Source organism: Argiope bruennichi, chromosome 3, assembly GCF_947563725.1.
Source record: "Argiope bruennichi chromosome 3, qqArgBrue1.1, whole genome shotgun sequence".
NCBI lineage: Eukaryota > Metazoa > Arthropoda > Arachnida > Araneae > Araneidae > Argiope > Argiope bruennichi.
In genome coordinates, this window is record NC_079153.1 from 2,252,758 (window position 1) to 2,279,771 (window position 27,014).

A 27,014-nucleotide genomic window follows, 5' to 3' on the forward strand; every position below is an offset into this window, starting at 1 on the left:
AGAAAACCAAACTTTGAGAGAAGGCCTCTGCTCAATTGTAAAAGGATTACGAATTTTGAAGACAAACTTTAAGGTGTAATGTATTCTTGCTGCAATAAAATGAATAAAAAAAATACTAAATTGATATGAAAAGATTTTACTTGAAATAAAAATATCTGTGAGTCATCAAATGAGTGTTGTTAGATGTTATGAAAATGACATCAAAATAATTCATTTTGTGTTACACTTTTGCTTCAATAAGTATTATTTTATGCTGACATATATGAAAACTACATTCTTTATTACATATTTTCATCCCAACAGTTTATTTTATAATTCTTGCCCTTAATTAAAATGCACATCTATTTATATTCAAAATTTGATGGCCTTCCACTCTTTTCATCGGTCTTGCCTATCATGTAACATTGAGGTAAAATTGAATGATTAAGATTTTAACATTATAAGGCGATTCTGAAAACGCATGAGTCAAATAAAAAGATAAAATGTCATTTTAAAAATTAAGTCAATCGCCAACCGGTACGGAAATATTAATTACAGGAATCAAAACTATAAAAGACGTGTACATCTTTTAACACAAAAATCAACTTTAAAAATAAATAAATAAAAATAATTTGACAAATAATTGGTTATATTTAATTTAATTATATTGACGCTTTCTAACAATACTAGAATATTTTGGAACAAACATAAATTTCAATTATGGCCAGGTGCAGATTCATAACATCTGAACCTTCATATTTAATAGAACCGGGTTCGAACCTAGAATTACCCGATTTCGGACCCGAAACTTTGCCACTGACAACAGGTGCTATTAAAATTCAATTAGAAATGTTGAGCTTCAAAAGCTAAGAAAAAAAGTACTGCTCAACTAATTTTTTAAAAAATACAAATACATATGAGACGATTTGTTGAGTAATAAACTAGTTCGTAACATATGATTTCAAGGCTAATATGAGAATGAACAACTTCTTTACAACCTCTCGCATAATGACTGCTTAAAAGTAAGGTCAATTGAAATGAATCAAAACTACAGTAGTAATAATTTACTGATAAATTACACAGAAAGTTTTGTTTTCTATATTTATTCTGAAAAATTCTGTATTATATTCAATTACTTCTTAAGAATATGTTCTTACACTATTCATGAATTATAAAAGATATAAGTGAGTTATAATTTTTAAAAAATGCAACTTTTGACTTTTCTAAAACATATAACCACTACAAAGGAATTAATTCTTTAATAAATAGATGATCATTAATTGGGCAAAAATTATAAAGAAATTATTATATGTAAGAAATTATTATTATATGCAATTTTGAATTTATTACGTTATGGATTTAAGGAGGAAATGTGGAAAAAAAAAGGTAAATGATTATATACAGAAAAAAAGGCAAATGATTATGTACAGGGTGGCGATAAAATAACTTTCCCTATTTGACGGCATCTGCAGCTAAAACGAATGAACGAAATGAAACTGCATTTCATATACAGACTGTGGAATGCATGGGAAAAATGAATTCCGCAGAAAAAAAATTAGTTGATAAAAGTTGCCGATAGGTGAAATACTAGTGCTGTTGGAGTACAATTATGAATGAATTCATGAAACTCATAAAAAATAATCTTTTATTCATCAATATTAAGTCCAGACCTTCTTTCAACATTTTCAATATCCAGACCGTACAACCTACTGCATACGGTGTATGACGTTCTCCACTGCTGCGTGTAAACTGTCGGTTTCGATGTTCATAACAGCCCGTCTTATTTTCGTTTCCAGGCATGCAAGCTTGCTTAGCCACGGCATTACACTGCCTAACGTAGAACAGTTTTACCAGTAAAGCCTGCTGCGGTAAGGGAGAGTCCATATAAAGCGAACATCAACAGTCAATCTCTGACAACAGTCAAGAAAGAACTGCTAACAGGTTATTTGCCCTTCTGTTTTTACAAGGAATGCATAGCACTGCTGTCACGCTACGCAATCATCGCGATAAGCCACTTTCCTTGTCCATACATGTCAGCAGTGCCAATATTTTTCCTATCGGAAATTTTTAGTACAATTTTTTTTTTGTGTGTGTGTGTGTGCGGAATTCATCTACCCATGTTTTCCACAGTCTGTATATGTAATGCAGTTTCATTTCTTTCATTCGTTTTAGCTGTAGAAACCTCCAAACAGGGAAAATTATTTTATGGCCACCCTGCATAATGCATAGAAGATTGAAAAACGTAATTAATGGAACTGAAAGATGCAAGTGAGAAAAGTCTTTACCTGCCCATTGCAGGTGCTTGTGTTAGCATCACAAGGCAGTCCTGTGTCGATACATCGAGGTCCTCTAGTGTTTGGAGAGACATCTCCTTCGTTTGCTTGGGCAAACGCAGCGACGAAAGGACCCTAGGATGATATCGTTTCGTATGAAAAGTATCAACATGTAATAATAAAATATTATCAAAATAGAAAGTATCAGTAGTGTAAGAAATAATCTTCAGTTCGATATCTGAAAGAAATAGCCTGCACAGATTCGAACTTCCGACTCTTACTGCAATCGAACATTTTCTACGGTTTGGTTCACCGAATTTTGAAGATACACTTGAATTAAAGATTTAACTCCCAAGTAGCCCGCAGTATTTCGAGATTTGGAGAAAAATATTGAAATGCTTTTCTGTTGTAGAAACATTTCAAAATTCAATATAGTTTTTGTATATTATTTTTCAATACTAAACAATATTGTTTACACAATAGTTTAATATTCAAAATTTATTAAATTTAAGAATAATGCACAGTCAATGGTGATGTAGATGCGTCTAGTTTCTCGCAATAGATAACAGGCACTTAAAAGATCTTGAATATTCTCCATTGCTCCTGCTTTCATTAAGGCTGTTTAGGATTTCAGAATCAGAAAGCTCAGAGCTAGCTTAAAAAAAAGATTCTAAGAAACGGGCTTAGTTGCTTTTTGTTAAGTCAAAACAATTAGAAGCCAACTACTTTTTATGGATACTATATTTACAATTAAAAACAGTGTAGTTAGGAATAGCTTATTATGCAGCGCTCTAACTGCACAAACTATCTAACAAACTAATCGCATTGCAGTAATTTACGGCGAAATAATGCAGCATTTGACACAGGAGTTGGATTCAAAACAATTCAAATAATGTTAAAGCTACTCGGATTAGAAGAGATAATGTTCTAATTAAAAAAAAACCCTTATACATGCATTTTTTATGCCAAATTGCGACTGTTTTCGTTTTTTTTTTTTTTTTTTTTTTTTTTTACACAATAATCTTGTATAATCATGGACAGACTTTGTGATCACCTTGAATTATAACCCAATTTATACTTATAAAAGGATATGCTTCTTGGTCCAGACAAATAAATCGCACTTAACCATGAAAGATAAACTCAATTTAACATGATTCAATGTATTTCAAAATCGAATTATAAAATTCAATGTCGAACATTTTTTATATAAAAATGTTGTGTTATTTTCGATAATTTTCCATTCACATAAACCTGTAGTATGGATTCTTATGATTATAGAAAAAATCTATGCATCATCAAAAATAGTGAACAATTTCCGTTCTAAAGAAATATTTTTTGGTTCTCTGATTCATTTATTGAGAGTTGAGAAATTAAGTATTAGCCACATTTCCTGAAAATTTAAAAAAAAAAAAAATTGAAACAAATTTCTACAGCCGAAATTTTAATTCGATTAACTTTCTGCAGCTTTTTTTACAGTTTTTATTCGATCATTTTTCTCTAATTTAAAACAAGAACGATCAAAATGACTTCATTGATTAATTTTTCATTAAATATCTTTTTAATGATCTTAAGAGTTTTTCACTGAATCAGTTAGCGAAGAAATAAAATTTCTGCCTTCTGAGAAGTTTCATTTTTTTTACAAAGTTCCAAATTAGGAAACCAAGAATCAAGAAACTAAATATATACATATATGTAATATATACTCATATGAACACAAAGTCGAACCGAATTTGTTAATCGCTCTTTAATAACAACTCGCAAATATGGAATGGAGATGCTATTATTACAAAAAAAACATCAAATATTTTTTACTTCGTTTTTACAGCTTTATTTTAAATCTTTCTGGTTTTCATTTTGTTAACTTTTATCACGACTCTGACAATGTATATGGATTCTGCTAGTATAATACAATTATGTAACTAAATTTTCATCAGGAAAAAATGCAGTGTTTCTGTATCATTAATGACACTGTGTAATCTAATATATCTGTTAAATTAATCAGCAGAAAGGGAAAAATTATTCTTTCAATCAGTGTTGCTTGTGCTCCTATAATCCGCAGAATAAGTTAATAGAAGCGTTTTCTCCCCGATTATTGAGCTGATCAATATCCGCAAAGAAAGCCTTTTGTTCTAGATATTGTCAGTTTCACAGTTGACTGCAAAGGATTTAGTAATAGTTAATAGTGCAATCTTTCCGATTTACCATTTAGTTAAGGAAAAATGAAGTAACATAGTAGATTTATTTTTAATGCCTTTGAAAATAATCAATCACAACTTTTGCAAGGTTAAAATTAAAGCTCTATTTCGTGGAGTTGGAAAAAAAAAAAAAAATCCAACTTACTTTTCCGATGAGTGATTTTCCATTCATTTTTTGTTCAAACAACACTGAAGCGTAACCTTTGTTGTCACTGCTAATCAAATAATTCGTGTTGTTCATGCTGGTACAATGGACAGCGAACCAACTGAAGGGAAAATGTTTTTATTCGCATTTAAAAATGAAATAAACAATGAAATTCGTTTACTTAGAAGGCTAGAATCAAAATCATTAACTTTTCAGTGGCGCGTGCCGCGATCTTCACAGAATGTTATATCTCTTATTACTGCAGCGTTGAATGGATAATAATGCTATAAGGCATAATGTTTGTTTTTTTCAAATCTTGTGTTTATTTCAATCAGAAAATTTATTTCTGTGTTAAGAATTAAAATGTGTAAATTAAATTTCAGTCAATCACTTAAAATGTTCCTATATTTGTTTCTAAAGCCTAGTTTGCTGCCAAATTCACTTATCACTTTTGTCTTTGGTGTCGAAGAAGCGAATTTATTTTCTTTATCTATTGGTTTTGATGGTCTGTGAAAGAGCACTGTATTTGACTCGGCATTTTCTTTGCAATAAAATTCTATAATTATGATTACTATGTATGCGAGAAACTGCTATTCAAACTGCTGAATTTAGATCATTTATTTCATTTGTAAAAAGGGGTGAACGAAAAATGAATATACCGAATATGAGAATTAAAAAAATTCAGAATTTTACTATATGGCATAATGTTCGCAATTCTGGAATTTAGGGAAAATAATTGAAATAATTTCGTATTTGCTATCTTAAATTCGGTTTTTACTGTACAACTTATATGCAAATTTATACACCATTCTATCAATGTAAAAATCGCAAATAACCGATGATAACAAAACGAAGAGAAAGAAAGAAAAGAAAACCAGATGACTCGACAGCCTACTAAGTTGATTGTAGTTTAGAACCATTGTATATACACCATTGTGCAAATTTACATACACACCATTCCATCAATGTAAAAAAAATATCTTTATTCATTGACAATAGTAAAACAAAAAGAAGGAAAGAAAAGAAAGCCAGATCTCCTGGCAGCCTACTAACTTTTGATTGTAGTTTAGAACGATTACTGTTAAAATCAGAATCACAGAAACAAACCGTTGGTAATAATAATGGAAATTTGCAGAGACCGAAGCGTTGCGATAGGAATGCATGAAGTTCCGTTCAAGGAATCACGTCACCAGCTTCAGAATACTATCCCTTCAATAAGTATGTTTTCACCTGCACACATGTTATGAGATCAATAATAAAGTAGCTCCCCGTTTCCTTACAAAGGATAGCATTGAAAGCTTTAAATATTGCATCAGAAAATGTAAAACGATCGACATCTGTTTAAACATACTGCCGGACAGAGCTTCTTCTTCTAATCTTTTTTTGTATTGATCAATAATATGATGGCATGGATATGATTTTCAGAAAGTCGACTTTTACTTTCTCGTTCTTGTAGAAAGAGTATTATAACGATTAAAAAATGCCATGAAGAGATTTTCACGAATTTGGTTTTTAATTATACATCTTCATGATTAAAAAAAAGTAATTTTATATCTCTTTCTGGAATGGACGGTAAAACAACTCAAAAAAGTAAAAGATGAATGAGCTAGAAGATTGCAATTTGGTATGTAAACTTTACATCATATATAGAATTTCGCGCTTCAAAGTACGAGATCCGTATCATAATAACTTTTATACTGCTTTACAATGGACTGTTAAATAATTAAATTACGTTATAAAATTCCATCAAAGAGAAAGCTGTTCATTCGTGTTCATGTGGAGAAGACAAATGAAAAATTTAACGCGACAGGTACAGGATTTTACAGTTGGCATAATGCTCTATTCATTCAACACATTTTGGCTCAAATCTCTCCATTGAACTGACCTTGTTTATGTGTGCGTATGTGAAAACGACAACTGAAGCGAAACAAGTTAGAAACATACATTTTAACATTCGACCTTTAATGGACAAAATCTGTCAAAGGACAGGCAATCGATATATTTATCGGCATGATGTGGTTGTGATTATTCTAAAGATTCTTTTCAGAATCCGAAGGGAGCAGTCAGTTTCGAAATCATGGCAAGCGACAAACACGAAAACTCCGAAACGGAACAAGCAAGCAGACTGAAATTTCGTGTTTAAAAAGCGCACGAAGTAACTTAGTATAAAAATTTTAAATGAAATTCATCGAAAAGAATCATTCTATGCATCCCCTTTTACGGTACGTGCACACCGGAATGCAATGAGCAACAAATGTTTGGATATCAGAATTGCAGGTGGTCGTGACACGATAATAGTGAGAGCATTCTCCCTTCGACTTTCTCGTTAATGGCAGCTTCATAGAGTAGAGAAGACGGAGCATAGATTTGGATGAGCTTCCTTCCACTGCGGCCGTCACAATAATTTCGTCCATTTGGCTACTTGCAATCGCATGGGCGTGGATAGGCTCTCCATGGTAGACCACTGGTATTGGTATGACCACTTATGAAAGTTGACTTTCCTCACTCGTTGCGTTGTTGATTTCTCTTGTTTATAGATCAAGGGATCCTTTTTTCTTTTCCTTTTTTTAAAAATATTCTGAGAGATTCCAAACGTGAAGATTCATCGCAATCTCGAGATTGAGAAAGTAAGCACAGAAAAGTGCATAAATAAAATCTGACATTTGGTGTTTGGCACCAAAACCTTAGATGTGTGTTAAGTGTTGCACCCAATCGGTTAAGAGGAAAAGATCTAAAATGCCTATTGTAATTTCTTTTCAATGGCACTAAGTACTTCAAGCCGTATAAGATCCTGTAGAAAGAAGAGCACTCAACAGACCAGGAAAACTACGCAATTCCTTTCGAATTTTTATAAAGTATTTTTTTTGTAAAAATAATTTAATTCCATGTTTAACATGCAATAAATATGTCCTATTTACTTTTACAAACGTTATCTGATTATTGTAATTAGACATTTTTTGATTTTCCATTGGACAACAATAATCTGAAGATTGTATTACAAGATTTTACAATTGAACTGTTCAGCTATTTAACTGAATATGAATGTTGCGTTTTAATGGACATATACACGACGTAACGAGGCTAAAATGAAGAAATCTTCCATCATACTTCTAATATAAAGAAAAACGAATTATTGATTTTTTTTTGCTTATTGTTATTACTATTTATAGATTGATTGTTAGTAGTATATTAATTTATTTTATTAACTGCTTATATAATAACATTATATATATATGCAAAATACATATTTATTAAACAGTTTCGTGGCCGAAGAGAGAGAAGACACTTTGAATTTTGAACTTCGCTTTATTTCTATCCCGGGACTGATGTTCACTCAGAAGTGATATAAGAGCAGAAGAGCGAAAAAGGACAGTAATATTTATCCCCAATGATTATATATTATGAGATTCTGATAGGGATTTCTTTACGCGTGTCGATTTAGGTAAGGAAATTATAGGTATCTTTTTAAAGAATTCGCTTAGCTTGACAGATTTTTATCCCTTCTCTCGGAGTATGGAAACTTGCCGATTTCAGCAGTTTTACAGAGCTCATGTAGCTTTAATTAAATAAAAAAAATGGAATTGGATCAGAAAATAAGAGAACGTTTTAGAATATGGGCTAAATTAAGATAAAAATTAAGAAATTAATTACGATTTAATTTAGATTTAGAGATATCATTATATATATATATGTGCTTCTAAATGAAGAAAAAAAAGCAGCAAATAATCAAATTAAAAATTAAAACTTTAAAAAGTTTGAAAAATGTTTTTTTATAAAACTTATGATTTTCAACCCCATAACCCCATTATAAAACACTCAATAAATTGCGTATCGCTGGAAATAAACAGCTTCTGACCATTTTTTTTCTCATCTATTCCATCATTTTTATGGAACTGTCCTTCCCGTTTAATCCAATCGAGTAAGCACCATGCAAATGGCAAAAACCGACACACAATTGTCACGACGCATAATACTCGAATTCCATCACTTCACTTCATTTGGAGTGGCATGAGCTTGAATGGTTGGCTTATAATTTCCACTCATAATAAAAATGCGTCTAAGTGTTTGATTATTATTTTTTTTATCCTAACATCAGTAAATATATTATACTAGTATCCCAATTTTTTTTTCTCCTTTAGTTTGTTCGACTTTTTCTATTTTTTTTTTTTTCCACGCTTCTGAGTGATGATCTTTATGAGAAATAAAACATTTTATCACGTTTTAAAATTCAAGATATTATTTATTCAATTCATTTAACTGTCGAATTTTTTCTTGATTTCTACATTATTTCTTATTATAATTTTGATATTTTGCATGTAAATTGTGCATTTAATAATTGCATTATAATGTGGCGAACCAGATGCAGATAAATGCGATAGTTAAAACTACATACATATTTAGAGGTCAGTAGTAACATGCATATTAAAAATTTATTTACAGGTAGCCTATTTCTTTACATCTTCTATACTATATTAAAATCTTACTTTTAACTACAGGTAGGGATTGCAATACCGGACCAAAATTTCAATACCGGTATTCGGTATTTTTTAGATCTTAATACCGGGATACCGGTTTTAATACCGGTATTAGAAATTTTAGAAAAAGAAAGAAAACACAGGTGCTTCTTTGTTTTATTTGCCAGTTTTATAAGATAATATAAATATCACAAAAAAATATGTATCTTATAAATTATAACAGTATATAAAGAACCACAAAAAAGTAAAGGAACCTCTTATTTATTTAAATCACAAAAAAGTGTAAATATCACTATTTAGTCTGTGGTACTATTACAAATTTTTGAAATGTGATTTTAAAAAACATAATGCGTCAATTGTACTGTCATTAAACCTAAAAAGTAATTTTGTGTAAAAATTACCAGCTGTCAAAAACGCTCTTTCGGCATCTACGCTAGTTGGTGATACTGTTAGCAATGTGCGATATACTTTTTCCAAGTATTTACCACTAAATCCCTCATCTTCAAATAAATCTCGTCGGATGGTTTTGGATATAGCTGATTTCTACATTGTATTTTGGTTCGTTGACTTTTTTTTTTATTTATCGCTGATTCTAATTTTTGTTCATAATACTATTCCTTTTCACTATCGACATTAGTGCCATCATAATCTTCGATAATTGAACCGAATTCTTCTGAATGTTGATAGGTTTGTGGGTAAAAAATTTTAAGAAAATTTACTATAAACTTGATCAGATATGAATTGGTTAGTCTCTTTTCTTCATTTTCATTTTTAAAATCATTATAATTATGTAAATACCGTAAGACATTTTCTATTTCGGTATGCTTTTCTTCTCTGCGATTTTTCAATGTTATATATAGTTCTTCAGATAGTGATGTGTACTGTTCTTTCAGTGACTGCAACATGAAATTTATTGCTGCATTAGCTGTTAATAAATTAAAATCTCTCCGACATAATGCCTCTATAGTCAGTTTTATTGGAAGTAGAGCTGATATAGCTCTGGATATTAAGTCGAATTCACTATCTGAAAAATTAATTTACAGGTTTAAGTCGATTATTGCTTTTCGGATTGGATTTCTCAGTTTCAAAAATCGTTTCATCATTAAGAATAAACTATTCCAACGTGTCTTAGAATCTAATATTAACATATATTCTGTTTTATTTTCAGTTAGTATATATTTTTGTAATATGGCATTTTTTGTAGGGGACCGTTTAAATATCTTAACAATTTGTCGAACTTTATGAATTACAGAAAGCAATTCTTGATGGGTTAATATTTCATCCTCATTAGCAATATCTTCTTCAACAATTACATTGTCATTATCTTCATTGTCTATATCACTCTCACTCTTACTCTTTTCAAAGTTGGAATCCGAAATTTCTATATCCACAGTATTTGGATTCTTCTGTTCTTTATTTTTTTAGTATAATACATCTATTACTCCTCCAGCATATCACAATTGCTGATTTGCACCAATCAACTTTCCAACTTTTTTCATAACTGTTGCTCCATTAGTCGTTATGGATACAATATCTTCTTTGAGGGATAATCCATGTTTCGCTGATTTAGATTTAAGCAATTAATTAAGCCATTAATTAACTAATTAGTTTCGCCCGTTAGGGGACATAAAAACAAAAATGTTGCTATGTTGGCGGTCCCTGAGCATATAGTGAAGGCAATTTAAAAAAATTCTAGTAAATACCGAAAAACCGGTATTTAAGCTTGTGAATACCGGTATTACAAAATTGTACAAATGGCTCAAAATACCGGTATTCGGTATCCCGGTATACCGGTATTGCAACCCCTAACTACAGGCCATGATCATTTAATCTATTGAAAATTTGTTTAGAAAAAGGCGCACGGAGAGAAACGAATGCGTGCTAAATTGCGTCTCTCAGAGATCACGTGCAAATTTTGATCCACACTTTAGATGTGAAGACTGCACTGCAAATATCATTCATCTAGTTTCTTAACTTTGCGACCGACCGTCAACGGGAACAGTCGGGTCTCGATAAAAAATCAAGGCAAATGCGTTTGTCTTCAGAGATATTGGATAGGATCTCATTTTTTCCCCGACAAAACTATTATCAGCATTCCATGAATACTTCAAGATCAAAAAACAAGTCATTTTCCTTTCTCCAGACACCAAACAGGAAGCGAAATTTGAGCCCAAAAATTCAAGGCCGTTCCTGTTTAGTGCGGTGGTGGACTTTCCTGCATCCGTTCCAGGAACAAGTGCAGCGAATTGAGTCAATTACAGCTGATTTCAATAAAAATGGCCATTATTAAGAGTAACAATGTTGTCCGCAGTAGCTGAGAGCTTTTCAAGTATTCACGGTCATTTACGCCAGAAATATCCTCTTTGGAGAATAAAGAGAGGAATTAAAAATGCATTTTAAAGCAAGTAACTACCACTTACATTTCCTCTCGATGCTATTCTTATCTAAACTAAAAATATTTTTTTCTGCCAATGATATGTAATATTTATTTTTCCTTTTCCTTTCCTCATAAGAGAATTTAAAAATCCAGGATATCGAGACAAACAACAACGACTTATGAACTTAGAATCATTTGTTGAAAAAGTTGTCAGAAGTAATGTTTTTCAATGATAAAAAGTTTACAAAAAAAGTTTCTTATTAATGTATATTATAAAAAAAAGAAAGTAGTTTTTATAAACAATTTTTAGTTTGAAACATGTTTTTAACAAAACTGGAAAGCGTGACCCCCCCTCCCCAATATAATCTGATTCAGTTGGAACTTGAATCAAGGTACCGAAGACAATACGATAGATGTTATTAATAGGGTCACTTGGCAGTTTCAGTGCTAGTTTAAATGCTTATCAAACGAAGGTTTCAGTGCTAGTTTAAATGCTTATCATTGAAAAGAAAAATATTAGGGTATTACAGCAGCACACTGCACTGGAACGATCAGAAAACATTTCTCATAGAAGAGGAAATATACATTTATTTGGCTTCCAAGTCAATTGACGTTATTTTGATCTGATCCATTTATCTTTCTTCATGTTTTTAGGGGACTGAAGAAATTTGAAAGTACCGTTGAAATTGTCCCCCATCGAGTCTTAAAACATTTTTATAAAACATTTAGGATTTGTGCATAAATCTCAAGATTCATAAATTAAGATAGACACAAAACATTAATTTTTTTTATTTCAATTCTTATTTTGAATTTTATCCTTAAATCTTAAAGTGTTCATGTCACAAAAACGGTTCGACTAGAATCAGTACGATATGAATTGGGTTATTGTTGCAGTCAGAGAGAGGCTATGGTCGCCAGCCAACTATACGACATACCACGGTGTAAAAATTAAGCGCTTAACTTATCATTTATTTTCAGAAAATGTTGAAAAAAATGGTACTATCATGGAAAGCATACAACAGTACAACATTTCTAAGCTTTAAAAACATCGAAAAATGAGAAAAATGTTTTTTTTTTTTCTATTTTCAATTTTGCAGACATGAAAGAAATTAAATTATACATGTTAAAATATCCATTTATAAGGAATCGCATGTAATCTCTTTGTATTTGAAATATCAAACGTTTCAAAACATTCATTTCGAATAAAAAATACCCACCAATACAGTGAGTAAATAGTTAAGACATAAATTACAGATACATCAGCCAAAAGAATTATTTTGCGATTTTCTTCAATTCTTAAATTGACTTATTAAATTTTTCACGAACAACAAACGTCTCAGAAACAAAGATAAGAAGAAGCGATGCTGATGTTGAACTCTTCGGTTATCAACAGAGTAAACATAGAAAAAGCGAAACCGACACAAAACGAGAGAGAGAGGCGAACTGTTATGGCATTAAAAAAATGGTTTTCTGGAAGGAGAATATGATTGCCGATTGCATCAAATTTACAATCTCTACATTGCTAATTTTCATTTTCTGGACCATTTTCTGGACAATTATAACAAACTTTTTTAAATGTTTGATTGGAATAAATTTAATAACAATACACTTTTACTAGTGTATTAAAAATAAATGCTTTATTTCAATCATTTTCTACTTTTTGTCAATTTAATTTATTGGTATTGCTTTATGTTGAAATCTCTTTGTCTCAAACTCACTATAAAAATAATGTCATTCGTATGAAATTTAAAATTTAACTGAACCAATGAATGAAGAAATAATTAAATTCTAAAAATATGAAAAATTGTTATATTTTCATTGGAACTACACAAGTGTACAAAATTTCAAACCTTTTAACACGTCACAAAAATCCGATTACAGAATTCCATTTTTACAATCAAGAAACAACTAGGCTAAACAGACTTTAGGATATTATAAAAATAAGTGGAATGTCGGAACTTAATTCATCCTAAAAATAAAGCAAGGAATATGTATTATTGTTATTGCACATGAATAAGCGTTCTAATGATTTAGTTTTTTAAAGATTTATTTTTGTTTCTTCTGAAATAATGAATCAATTTTATGATAAGTCGATAACCAATCATTGAACATAATTTTTGAATGACAGTTCAAGAAGTATTTATTTTAGCTGAAATAAGATACTAATGTAGAATTTTTTTACGAGTTAAAACCGTACTTAAGCAGAATTGTATCAAAGTAACGAACTGTTTCATTAAAAAAAAGTAATATATAAACATTAAAAAATTTAATTATAAAAAATAAAAAATGCTGTTCAAATAGCGGAGAAGTAGATTCGTTCAATGAGAAGGAAAAAAAATATCTAATTGAAAGATCAACACATTTAATATTAGAAACTAAAATCCATCTTACTTGATCATACCGATGGGTTTCCGATTCAAATCTGTGAACTTCAAGAGAAACATTTTTGTATCGACATTTGTTGTGTAGCTGTGGAAGAAAAGAAAAAGAGACAAAATCATTTCACTTATAAATACAGCAGCATCAGATAACCGACGCATCATTAGTTAGAAACTTATCAAAGACAAAACATTAACAGGACTTCTTTTTGTTTTTGAAAATCGCAATATACAGACCAGTGACCGTTTCCAGCAGTTACCGACTTGTGACAAGTTTTGTTTGAACCCAGACCATGAACTCATCCAATATTCGCCCCTAACTAGAGATGCATAATCCACGATTTTTTGAATAACAAATAATTTTGCTACTGTTATTTTTAAATATTTGTTCCAAATATCTGTTATTTCAATCAAATTATTAATTAGAAATTATTACTTAATATTAAATATAAAATTTATTAATTGTAATTAATACTTAATTTACTAATTTAAGTAATGTGTGATTGAAGTAATTTATCTATTTCAGCTTACTTCTTAAATTTGATTTTTTTCAAAACTACTTATTTAATTTCTTTATTGGAGTAAACCATTTTCTGAAAAATTTGAATTAACTCCCTATATATTTATTGTAATGAAAAAAAAATGATATTTTTCTTTCAAACAAAGATTGGATTTGAAGGGTTTTTTTCGTAGTCCTATAGTAGACATCATCCTTTGTCAAATATTTTACTTTCAACTTTTATAAATCAATATACTTAATTCAGTTTGGCGAATACTTTATAACTCAGTGTTTTTTTTTATTCCACTTAATCGAAGAAACAATTCGAAAATGAATACAGTTTTATTCTAGCACCAAATCCATAATTAACTTTTGACATTATATGATCTCCGAAATTTGCGCAAGTAAAAGTGGTTAATGATATGATAGTCTAAAAGAAATTATTTACTTTCATTACTTAATAATTGTCACTGATATTTTGAAACTCAAAGAAGCAATTAAAACATGCTTTACACTTCTGACAAAAAAAATCTCTCAAATAGGGAAAGAAGCAATTTCTTTTAACTATTCTGCGCCCGCTGATATTCGTCATTTTTTCGTAGTTAGCGTTTAATTCATTTAATTTTCAATCAACTTTTAATTCTCACTTTGAGCTCTATCAGTGTTTCATATATTTAATGTGATTAAAAACCTTTTATTCATTTCAATAGGGGACCATCTCAGGTTATGGTCAAGAGCCATGGTCAGATGGCAAGGAGGATATATCCTCCATACTATTCCAAATATCCGCAGTACACCAGTTTGGATGTTTGACCTTTTATGGATTTAATATGTGGCCAATCTTTTGCTTAAACGGGCCATGAAATCTATGGTCCTGGACCAAGAATCTGGCATAAGACCACAGCAACTCTATAGTAATGGATTTTCCTACGGACAACAATTTTGTAAGCAATCAATTTTTCCGAAAAGTATATCACTGTGAGTAGAAAAAAATGAGTTCATATTAAGCGTGCATCTCAAATTATCAACTTGTGGATCATTCATGAATCAAAGAAATTATTATTTTAGAATTATTATTTGTTTCATTGAAATTGTTAAATCTTTATTTTAGTCACCGAAATTAATTTCAAAGATTCATTTATGCTAATAATCAATTATTAGTTAAAATATTAGAAATTATTTAACTATTTGAAATTATGGAACCATTCAATTACTATTTAAAACCATTAAAGATCACATTTCATTCAATGAAAAGTGAACAGCGCTTTACGAAAGACTTTGAAACCTCATACTTAGAAAATGGGATCTAAAAAGTAATGATGCAATTTCATCATTATTTTTTTAAAAAGACACGAAAAAGATTAAATAAGTGCTAGACTCCTTTTCCCTCAATTTTGACTCATTTACTTGTGAACTATTTATTGGCAAGATTAAAAAGTGTACAACTTCGTTTTAGAATAAATGAATTCAGATGGATGAATTTTTCATTCATCTATAACAAAATGATGAATGAAAAGCCATAGAAAGATCATATGAATTTTTAATATGCTTCTACATTGCATCATTGAATGATAGAAACAAGAATCGCATTTCCCATACAACGCTACTTATTAATCGACCGTTCATCGTTACCCTATTTAATGGGATAATTTTGCTCAGCTAATTCTATGTCCAACTTTGAGTTCTACCAGCTAATAAGAAAATAACATTTAAGCATTACGTTTGATAAGATTTAGCTCATCTATCATTTCATTAATAAAGTGTAGTCAACTAATCCTTGTTATTTTTAGCCAATGCTTCAGGTAACATTAAATGTTTTATAAAATCAATAAAATAGATCTTCTTGTTCCTTGGAAGATCTCAGATTTAGAAACAGAATTTATATTTTATATTTATAATTTCAGAAGAATTAAAACTTGCAAAAGGCATTTGTAAAAGTGAGAAAAAGAACTTTCTTTTCTATGTTTTAAATTATATGATTCGTTCATACCTGTTTGCAAACAATCAGCAATTCTTCATTATAGCCAAGATTATTATGAAATACTTTAAATTATAAATTTGTATTTACTATATGTAAACAGCAATTTAAAAAAATATTATACTTCGATCTTCGCGTTAAATATTTTTAAAAATCGCTGCAAATGTATTGTATCTGTACGCCACATGTTCAATTCAAATTTATCCGACTGCTGGATAAGAAAGTCTGAAATCGATTCCATGATATTCAATATTTAAATTTTTAAAAAAGACGAATTTTCGGTTTTGTGGCCTATGTATTTTTTTAAAAAGGATAAAGAAATAACTCACTTAGCCCTTTCCTCCGGTGGATTGTTGAGGTAGGAAGTCGGGCTCCTGTTGATGCTGGCGTTGTAGAGGTCCCCCTCGTTCCAGAAAATGTAACCAGGCTGGATGTTTTGGTGCGCCATTTCGACACTCTGATAAAAAAGAAAAATGACATTTCACGTAAATATGCACATATGTTTTGATCAACTCATATTCTTGGAATCCTAATCTCACTGGTGTGATAAAGCTAACCATGGATTCAATATAAAATGAAAATGCAGTACTTCTTCTTGGTCTTAGTGACCTTGAAACACCCAGGTTGTACCCGAGTTTAATTTTTGATTCAACACGCAGTCATAGTTACTCTCCTGGACGTCTTCCTACTACACATTTGCACTCCGCTTAACTCTTTAAAGGGTCATTTTTTTCTAGTCATATTATGTTAAAACATTTTTAGGCTTGAAATTAGTATAAGAAAAGGGAATCATTTAGCTTATTAGATGAATTTAATTTTATTAATCAATTAATTTGATTAATTAATAATTAAGTAACAAATCAAGACACATCATTTTGTCTGAGATAAAGAACTGAAGCATCCAAGATTCTGACTTACTAAAAAAATTTCTCAGAACTTACGCCAACCTACATAATTTCATACAAAGATTGATAAATTTGGTGGGAAGCATACTTCCCACGGCCCTAGAAAGGGTTAAAGGAAAACCTGCAATACTTAGGGTGATTACAGAAAGTCGGTCGTTGCTAATGCTCACAGAAATCTAATTTAATTTTACTTTATATATTTGTAGCATAAATACTACTTTGCGTAACTTCCAAGAGACTCATTATTTTGATGCGAGTTTTAAAAACGTGTAAATAATCGAAACGCATGCAGAATCACAATTTAGCCCTTTAGTATACAAAATAATAAATCTCCCTGATAATGCGTCAATAACAGATTTTTTTTTTATTTATAAATAAATGAGAAATAGACAGTGGTCAAAACAAAAATCACTAGGACTTTACGTATTTTAAGGGTCTTTTAAGCTCTTATATGGAATAAAAGGTAACAATGGGATTTAAATCAGGATTTCAAAATTAATTTGCATATTAAGAATGAAAAACGTTTTTGCATTACAGTTTTAAATATATTAGTTAAAACAATCATCGCATATTTTTAAAGAAAAAAAAACTGATTTTTTTCAGAAATTCATTTGAAAGACTCAAGCATAATTTTGTAGTCACTGAAGGTATGAAGCAAAGTTAATGCTAGTCTATTCGTTATTTTGGCTTCCGTAAAGAAACTTTATTTACCCATCTCCTTTTGTTGTATGTTCCAAGGCAAACTACATATTACTGAACAATTCGTAGGATTGTGGATATCAGTAAGAATTAAATTTATGTCATTAAATTCATGTCATATAGTCGCTCATATTTTAACAAGAAAGTTGCCGCCAGTAGAACGTGTAACTTGGGGAGTACGCAAATATAAAGTTGGAAAGGGTGTAAAGCAAGACATTACGGCAAATCTTGATAAAAATTTTATTATTCTGGTTCATGAGATAAGTTACGCGCCAAAAACCTAATGAGCACTAAGAGCTCAATCGTTATTTTTTGCGAATGTAGAATGCGAAACAAAATACACTGATAATAAATATTTCAGTCACTCGAACGCAGCTACAAATATTTGCCTTCAACTGCGTTTCATTTCATAAAAGTTAGCTCCAGGAGAAAATTTCAAAGGTTGCACTGAAGTTGCTTTCCATTTGAATAATTGACTATTTTGATAAATGGCTGCTAGCTTTCACCGTAAGTTAATGCAAAATTATTCAATTTTTCATTTTCTAGGATACAAAACTAATAATATTACAGAAAGTAGAATAAAATGCGAAATCTAAATTAATACTTCCAAAAGTAATTAGATTCATTCGAATCATTTGATTCTCATGTCTAAGTCATCACGTATAAATACTTCCTCGCGCTAGGAGGTGGTATGAAAATCCAATAATAAGTGGTTTTTGAATCGTTGAACAGAAAGAAAGAACATCAATCGGGGCCATGGACGGGGAGGGGGGGAGGAACCTCTGCCTTAAAACATCGACATGTAACACATTTTTAAAAATAGTGGAAACAAACCTTTAGAATTCCGTCCACAATGCTTTGGTAGGACTGACGAATGAATCCTTGCGATGTGACGATGTAGAGCGCATACTGCAGGAATCCGCCTGGTCCGGAATGAGTATGCGTGCTGCTGATGCAGACGTTCTTCTCTGTGTACAGAGCGCCGTATTTCTCTTTCAGGGCTTTGGTTACCTACCAATAAGAAGAAGGCTTACAGAAATAGTCTACATTTACAAAAAAAAATCCTCTATGGATCAACTAGTTAACACGCAAGATAGAAACTTAATATTTTCCTTACAAGTGGCCCAGATTTTACGCCAGAAGAGTATTTATCCTTGTGCATATGTTGTTGCAGCATTTGCATATTGCAATCCTTCTCTTCGGGAAGCTAATTTCTAGAATTTCTTATCTTTTGTAGACAATATTACTGCTTAACCGTATAGACAGAACAGAACGCCGTCTCATACCCCCGTATCCGTGACCATTCTGGTCACTGAACGGTTTGGTGGGCATGTTACGGGAATTTTATTTAATTAACAAAATATTTACAGTAGGAAACGAAACAAAAATAACTATTTACAGAATTTACAATTATATAAGAAATTATATTAAGATCAGACCGTTTACATAATTTTTCAACTTAGAAATATAATTTGTAGTAATAAACTTAGAAATATAATGCTGGGAGATAAAATGTGTAAAAATATACATATAATCTGTGTTAACTTATTTTTTATGATATAGTAGATCAGGATGCAGTTTTAAAAAATCAGATGGAAAATAATTTGAGAAATGGGAATGAAGAGAATCTATGTTTGATTGAGATTTGACAGGAGATGTGCAGTGCTTGTTTTTTCCCCTAGTCTTTTTTGGTATGAGACTTGGTGTTGAGAGCTATGGAGGCAAAAATAGGTCTCTATTTTCGCTTATAAATTTGATTATACTGTGGATTTTTTGCCTGGAAAGGAAGTTGCTGGCGACACTTTTCAGCCATTCCTGTTCATGGCTTGGTGATGGTTTTTTCATATGCCAGGAGATTGTAAGGATGCATTCTGTAGCATAATGAAGTGCGGTGCCTATCCCACCACAACTGCACAGGTCACTCTCAGACAGATTGAACCTTTTGAGGTAGGCAGGAAATGGACCGTGTTCTGAGAAGAAAATAATATCCTCTCTGATCCAGTTAGTGGGATTAAGGTTGACTGAAGGCAGGATATTAAAAAATTTTCTGCCTGTGACACCATTGCTCCAATATCCTTGCTATTTCTCAAGCATATCTTTCCGGAGGAGGGCTTTTATATGTGGTTTAGGAAGCTTTGTTTGATATAAAATTGCCCATTTTGCTAGTTCATCTGCTTTTTCATTGCCTATATTGCCCGTATGTGCTTTAACCCATGAAACCTTTACTGTTGGTTTTGAAAGCAGGACACCAAAAATGTCTCTTGCTGTTTGGTTTGCGCTCTTTGGATTTGAAGATGCCATGATACTAGCTCTATTGTCGACATGTATTTTAAAAGTATTGTTGTTTGAAAACTGAGATGTATATTTTACTGCTTCATGAAGTGCGGTGAGTTAAGCTTGGAAAACAGTATTGTTGTCATTCAATTTGGCAGACCAGTGGTAGGACCAGGAATCATTGAACAGAACACAAAACGCAGCTCCAATTCCATGTTGTGTTTTTGAGCCATCTGTGAAGATATTGATATTGTTTATTCGAGATAAATTTATTCCTTCATCTTCCAATGAGATTTGGTTGGGATTGAGATGCTGTGAAGGGTGAGTAGACCAACCAGTTGCTTTCTTCTCAAGCTCTTCTGGTTGTATCTCTGTTATATTATGCGGAAGAGGGATTCTTAGGCGATATATTGTCGTTAGTCTGGCTTCAAACTGTAATTGCATGTGCAAGGGTGGAATGCCGAGAATGGTTTGTAGCGCTGCTGTTGGAGTTGTGCGGTAAGCACCTGAAATATAGAGAAGAAATGGTCTCTGAATGGTGGAGAGTTTCCTCTTCATTCTATATGTTGGATTTAGACACCACGCTGATGAACAATGGGCAAGCATTCTCTCAACTACTGTCTTGTAAACAATTCTTTTGTGTTTCTGAGAGATTCCCCATGTGCTGCCAGCGATTCTTTTGGGGTTTTGGTGCATTTTAATGGCCTTTTCTCCTCGTTTTTCTATGTGTTCTAGCCAGTTTAATTGGTCATCAACATGGAGTCCTAGATATTTAATAGATTTGTTTCTCTTAATGAGGTCTCCATTTCCTATGATTCTGGGGCCTCTCGCCATTTTGCTGAATAAAATATGGGTTGTTTTTTCCGTGGAGATGGAAAGTTTATTATTTGAGCACCAGGAGTTACATTTGGATATTACAAGTTCAGTTTCTCTTTCCAGGCTATTTTTTGTGTCCGCTTCGATAACCAGTAAAAATCATCTGCAAAGGCTTGGATATGTACATTTTCTGGCCAGACCTGCTATAGAATTTCGTTGGCTATGAGATTCCATAGAGCGGGACCACTGCATGATCCTTGAGGGCAGCCTTGTTTCTGATCTTTCATGGCCCTACCTTCTGGAGTCATTAGGGTCACTTTCCTGTTTTGGAGGAGACTGTGAAAGAGATGATTGATGTTTAAAGGACAGGGACTTTCATCCAAACTCTTGAGAATTTCTTTGTGTTGCAAGTTGTCAAAGGCTCCTTTTATATTAATAGAGAGCACTAAGACAGCTTAACCGTATAGCAGCTTAACGAAGCACATTAGTATGAGGAACTTTCTATATTATTATTATTACTTATTTAGAAACACCTTAAATAATATAGTAAGTTTCTCTGTTCTTTGAGACTTTCCAATAATGTAAAAAGAGAAAGGAGCATATTCTTAATTCTCTGTGAGGCCTCGCTTACCTACAATAATAATCTTATAAACTACACATTAATAAATTATTTTTAAATTAAACGCAACAGCCTGACGCTTTTCAATCCTTTCTGGACTTTATTTTGCAAACATGCAAAATGTACCCTCAAGTTACTCCGTAGACTAACTTTCAGGAATCAACTTAGTCAGTCCTTTTCAATGAAAGAAAGAAAAGAATTTATATATGTGGATTTTGCTGAAACAAACATTACTCAACCTACATATTTCCAAAAAATTGCGAGTCCCGAGTTAAGCTAAAGCGAACGAAATGTAATAGACATTTTGGAAAGACACAAATTTTGTCCAAAATAAATTGCTGATTCATTATTTGGGGGGGGGGATATGAAGAGCAGGATATATCAGATCTTACTGCTTTTGAATTATCATGCCTCTATACTCAAGAATAGACAGACACTTTTTCATAGATTTCGACAGAAAAAAATCAATAAACGTCAGAAATCGTCGAGACAAAAACCACTGCCAAATTTTATCCATTTAGATCAGAATTTTTGAATTATCAGAGACATTTTCATTCATTTTAAAAATGGTGTTTTGAGACGCGGAGATTCATCAAGATCTGAAGGTCGAATTCTTTGAAGATTACAATAGTAAGAGATTTAAAAAAAGAAAATATCCACCTTTCTATCCACCTTATCAAAAAAAAAAAAAAAAAATTATGAAAACTCCCCAGATTATGAAAAAAATATCCATTCTATAAACAATTTCTATCCATTATTGGATATTCGTGCTTTTGTTTCATATATATTCATTTCTTATATGTTCTGTATGCGTAACCATTATCATGTAACCTAACAGAAATATTCATATAATCCAATTGCCATCCATTTTAGTTTTACAACGGAACAAATATAGAACGAAGTAATAGTCTTCATACATGGCAACAGCAATAACGAAAGCTTTGTGATAATTACCAGACACGAAGTTGGAATTATAATTTAGGCAATAATATGCGTATATAAGTGCGGCAATAATATGTGGATATAAATGGTGTGCTATTCATTTCATTTCTCACAGACAGTTTTCTCGGGAATTCCAAAGATGCATCCATCTCATTTTATTGAAGGCCTAAAGAAGTGCATTATCAATATGCGAAAAATATATAAAATATTTTCTGAAATGCATTAGCGTCTCTCAGTAATGAATATTGAAAACTGAATATCCCATTTCTCTTTTAATATTAGCAATGAAAACCGAGTAAAATATAAAACTTAGATCCTTCGTTTATATAAGAAATGCTATTTATTTTCAGAAAAATTGTTTCTGATTATTATTAGTTCCTACTTGCATATAAATTCTCAAATTTAATTCGATTCTTCATTAACAAATATATATACATTGATAACTTATTCTACTGACAATAATGAAAAACAGAGTGAATCTTCATATGACAATTAATGTAATTAAGTTAAAGTAGTAAAATTCAAATTCAAATATGAACTTTTATCCTTATTATTTATGTTCTCTAATAAGCTTTGAAAACTTTATTGTTCATTTGTGTCATTAACCATGCATAAAATAGGTCTAATAAATTTATGCTCTACATTTTTAAAAAAGGAAATTTATTTTCAAAGTTAAACCAATGAGAATGCTCTCTCCGAAGTTTAGTTTAGTTTAATTATATTAACGCTCCGTTTTAAAGTAACACTAGGGCTATTTTGGGACGGAACTCGTCATTTTGAACCGCCATCAGATGACGTTGGCGACACCTGAGCAGTTACCCCCCCCCCTCTCCAAACTTCCACAGTACACCAACGGAAGAACATTTGACCCCGACGGATTTCACGTACGCCATACCCGCTTACACGATGGTTCTTAGGTGGAAACGGGTCTCGAACCTGAAACAATCCGGTTCCGTAGCCGAGACCTTACCACCAGGCCACCGTGGCCCTTCATTAATTCTGATGAACCAGATGGTCACGAAGGGCGGCGAACCATAAGAATAATAAAAAAGCTATTCAGATTTAGATGTGATTTCGCATCCAGACGGAACTTCATAACAGAAATTCGGTTGTCGTTACTTGAATTTCAATGTTGGCAAACAGAACTAAATGAAATTTACCTCAAATGAAACATTCTATGGCATGATATCTACATTACAGACGTAACTGTGCATGTTATTTAACATCCAACAGCTCTTCTTTTAAAGTGATATAATTTGGATGGTCTAGTTCGTAGGTATGAATATAGGCGTAAGAATGAATGTATCCCAACTTAAATTAGAGAATCGATAATAATTATTTCTATATTTTTAAAAAAATCACAAAGCATAAAAATGTAACAAGATAGCAATACTTAACAGTTTTTATGCTTCAAGATTTTTTTTTTAAATATAGGAAGCAAACTGATTATCCCACAGAATAGCAGCACAAATAAAGAGACCACAAAATGATTGTAATTCAAAAGGATAAAAAATTTAAAGAAAAATTAAGAATAAATTTTAAAAATGCTAAAAGAGATTTGAAATTCGTCAGAAATTTGGATTCATCTATCTTTATTTTATATCAGCTGCCTTTGGCGACCAACCGGTTTGCTAGTAATAATGCCCGCTAAAATTTACAATTAAATATTTTATGTAACTTGTTCTCATAATAGCTTCTTCAGTAAAATATTTTTAAGTTTCAAACTTTATTAGTCATATAATTCACTCGTTCTTATGGAGGACTTAAGCCGTTCTGTCCTTTGTACTATACATGTCATTTTCTGTCAGCTCCCATAAAATTTCAAAATTAAATTGAATTAGAAATCATTAAACTGCAATTAATATATATATTTTTTTTATTGAGACACAGGCAAGTTTTGTTTTTTTAAATATGAGTGCTGAAAACAGAGTCGTTCGCATTGAAGTCTTACGTGCACTACAGGATGTTTTTCATAATTTATGTAATATCTCAATGAATTATTCAACAAAAATTTCTCTATATCATCATTCAATTCAGTTTTACTTTCAAAAGGATTTAAATGATGTCAACAATATCTTTCTTATTTCGATCTATAAATACTTTAAAAATTATGAAGTCTGAATTTTATACAGTCTTTTGGTGCTAAGGAATCATATTCTGCGACATTCAAATTTTTAAATAAAAAAAGTAAACATCCCTATCTTCTGCGATTAAATCTGGACGATTTATGAAGTTTTTTGAATAGTACAATTTTAAAGCAATCAACAATTTCATAATCTTAGTCCAATCAGTCTTCTGTGGGCTGATTGGCATATCTTCGATGAAATGGTCAAAAATCGCCTGTTTTTATAGATCTTCAAATTTTCATAAATCAGTCAGTTTTAGTGATTGATTTTTTATTGGAGTTTAATTCTTTTTATTTAAAATATTATTTGACTTAAGAATATTTTTTAAAATGTGATTCCTAGGCAGTAAATCTTGGTAAAAATTTAAAATTCTTAATTCATTATTATTGATTCAAGTTGCATAAAATATAATTATTTACTTCATTAAAACGATTTTGTTAGCATATGTATGTCTACTATTAACGATTTACAAATTCGCTTTTGGGCCCCAATTTTCTATATTAAACCCTGTTTGCCTTAAATAAAACTGTTTTATTGAATTAATAACATAGATATTGTAATACTTAAAGAAAACTTTTTTTGTCTTTATTTTTTAGAGAATATCTTTATCTTATTTCATATTAATTTCATTTCATGTACGTATGTGCTGTAAATCACAGCTTTCGAAGTAATAGTTAATTTTTTATTCGGTTTTATATTATAATTTTTATTATAATTCGAAATAATAATAATGATTTTTTTTTAATTTGAGCTTATATCAGTGTGATAGCAACACGACGATAAAAGTTAGCAACACGACGATCGATTTTTCCCTCACGTCCGCGTAACGTGACCGTGCAGGTTAAATTTTATTTTTATTTTGAGCGAATTAAAATGTTGGAAAATATGGTTAAAATACTTATTTAAATTCTTTAAAAATAGTGACTTCATTTATAGGCGAAAACGTTCTAATTAAAAAGATTTTTTGAATTTTAAGATGACATAAAAACTATTTTTGTGCTGTAATATTTTCGGAAATTATCGTAGGAAAATGTCGAAATTTCACTTCATTTTGAATTAGTGAAACTTTTAATTAAAATTCCAAAAATACCTCACCCTAAAGTACGCATTACTATCCTTCAAAATATTACCTGCCAAGTTTGGCAGTTATAGACCAAAAGGCCTGGTCTGCAGAGCACCAACACATACATTTATCTTTAGTATAAGTTTTAAAATCTTTTAATGTATCTGATATTGTCGTAACGCGCGGAAGTTTAAACGTATTAGCTAAAATAATGAAAATATGCGCGGAAAGAATGTGATAATATCATTGAAAAGTTTATTTGTTGAATTTTTAAAAAAAAAGTATAAAAATGAGATTTGCACAATACTGTGTTCCGAAGCAACTGAGGAAAAGCATTAAAATTTTATTTAACTTTCAATCAAAAATCTAATTATAATTTTGGGAAATATTTTTTTTTTCTTTTTGTAAGTCCCAATTATTCTAAAATATAGTGGCCGAATTTGACGTACACAGATCAACAGTGATTTGCCTTGTAGAGAATTTAGAAAGACTTTTTTTTTCCATCATGACGCAATCTACTGATAGTATACCAACATATAAACATTATCATGCTTTAAAAAAAGGTGTTCATTGACTTATGACAAAAATCATGCGCTTTAAATGCTTCACCTTTGCTTATCAATATCGTTGCAATATTTTATCAGTATTTCTCCTGTACATCCGCCATCTGCCCAGAAAGAGAAAAGATAGACAGGGACGAAGTTTATGAAAGGGGAAAACAGAATCTGGGTCAGGAAAGAAAGTCCGTATCGAAGATTCTTAGCAAATGACCCGTATGTCGTATTTAATCAATGATACTCCTTGTATCTCTATGAGAAAACGCAGCGTGTCACCTCGCAATGATGGCTCCACAGCTGCGAAGATTCGTTCCATATTATGAACACAAGATTAATTTGAAGCGGGTACACTTGACACGGTTGGAGGTGAAAAACAACGGGTTCCATTTCAAAATCTTGGGTCTGCAGAGGTCAAAGAATCTTACAAGGATGGCAGGTCATTTGTCAATACAATGGATATATATACAAAAACGGATTACAATGCATTCTTAATAAAAACAATGTAATATACCATAATTCTTTAAAAAACAGGAAGAAATATTATTTAATTAATATATTAAAAATAAAAAAAAATATCCAAAAAATTTTGTTGTTGAATTAAAAATCATCAACAATTGTGAACGTTGATATAAATATTCTAAATTAAATATAAATTTAATAACATTCACAGTCTTTCTACATAAAAAAAATGAATGTATGTGGCACAGATACCAT

The 27,014-nt window shown here is 31.1% G+C and overlaps 1 protein-coding gene across 1 annotated transcript in view; it reads right to left on the reverse strand.

The window, feature by feature from the left end:
• Positions 1–27,014, reverse strand: part of LOC129963142 (uncharacterized) — a 137,409-nt gene that overhangs the window by 26,272 nt on the left and 84,123 nt on the right. Inside the window, exons 3-7 of the mRNA XM_056077243.1 lie at positions 18,738–18,914; positions 16,629–16,756; positions 13,836–13,913; positions 4,593–4,713; positions 2,265–2,387 (exon numbers count right to left, since the gene is read on the reverse strand). Coding sequence (XP_055933218.1) covers positions 2,265–2,387; positions 4,593–4,713; positions 13,836–13,913; positions 16,629–16,756; positions 18,738–18,914 — 627 coding nt within the window. The remainder of the gene's footprint in view (positions 1–2,264; positions 2,388–4,592; positions 4,714–13,835; positions 13,914–16,628; positions 16,757–18,737; positions 18,915–27,014) is intronic.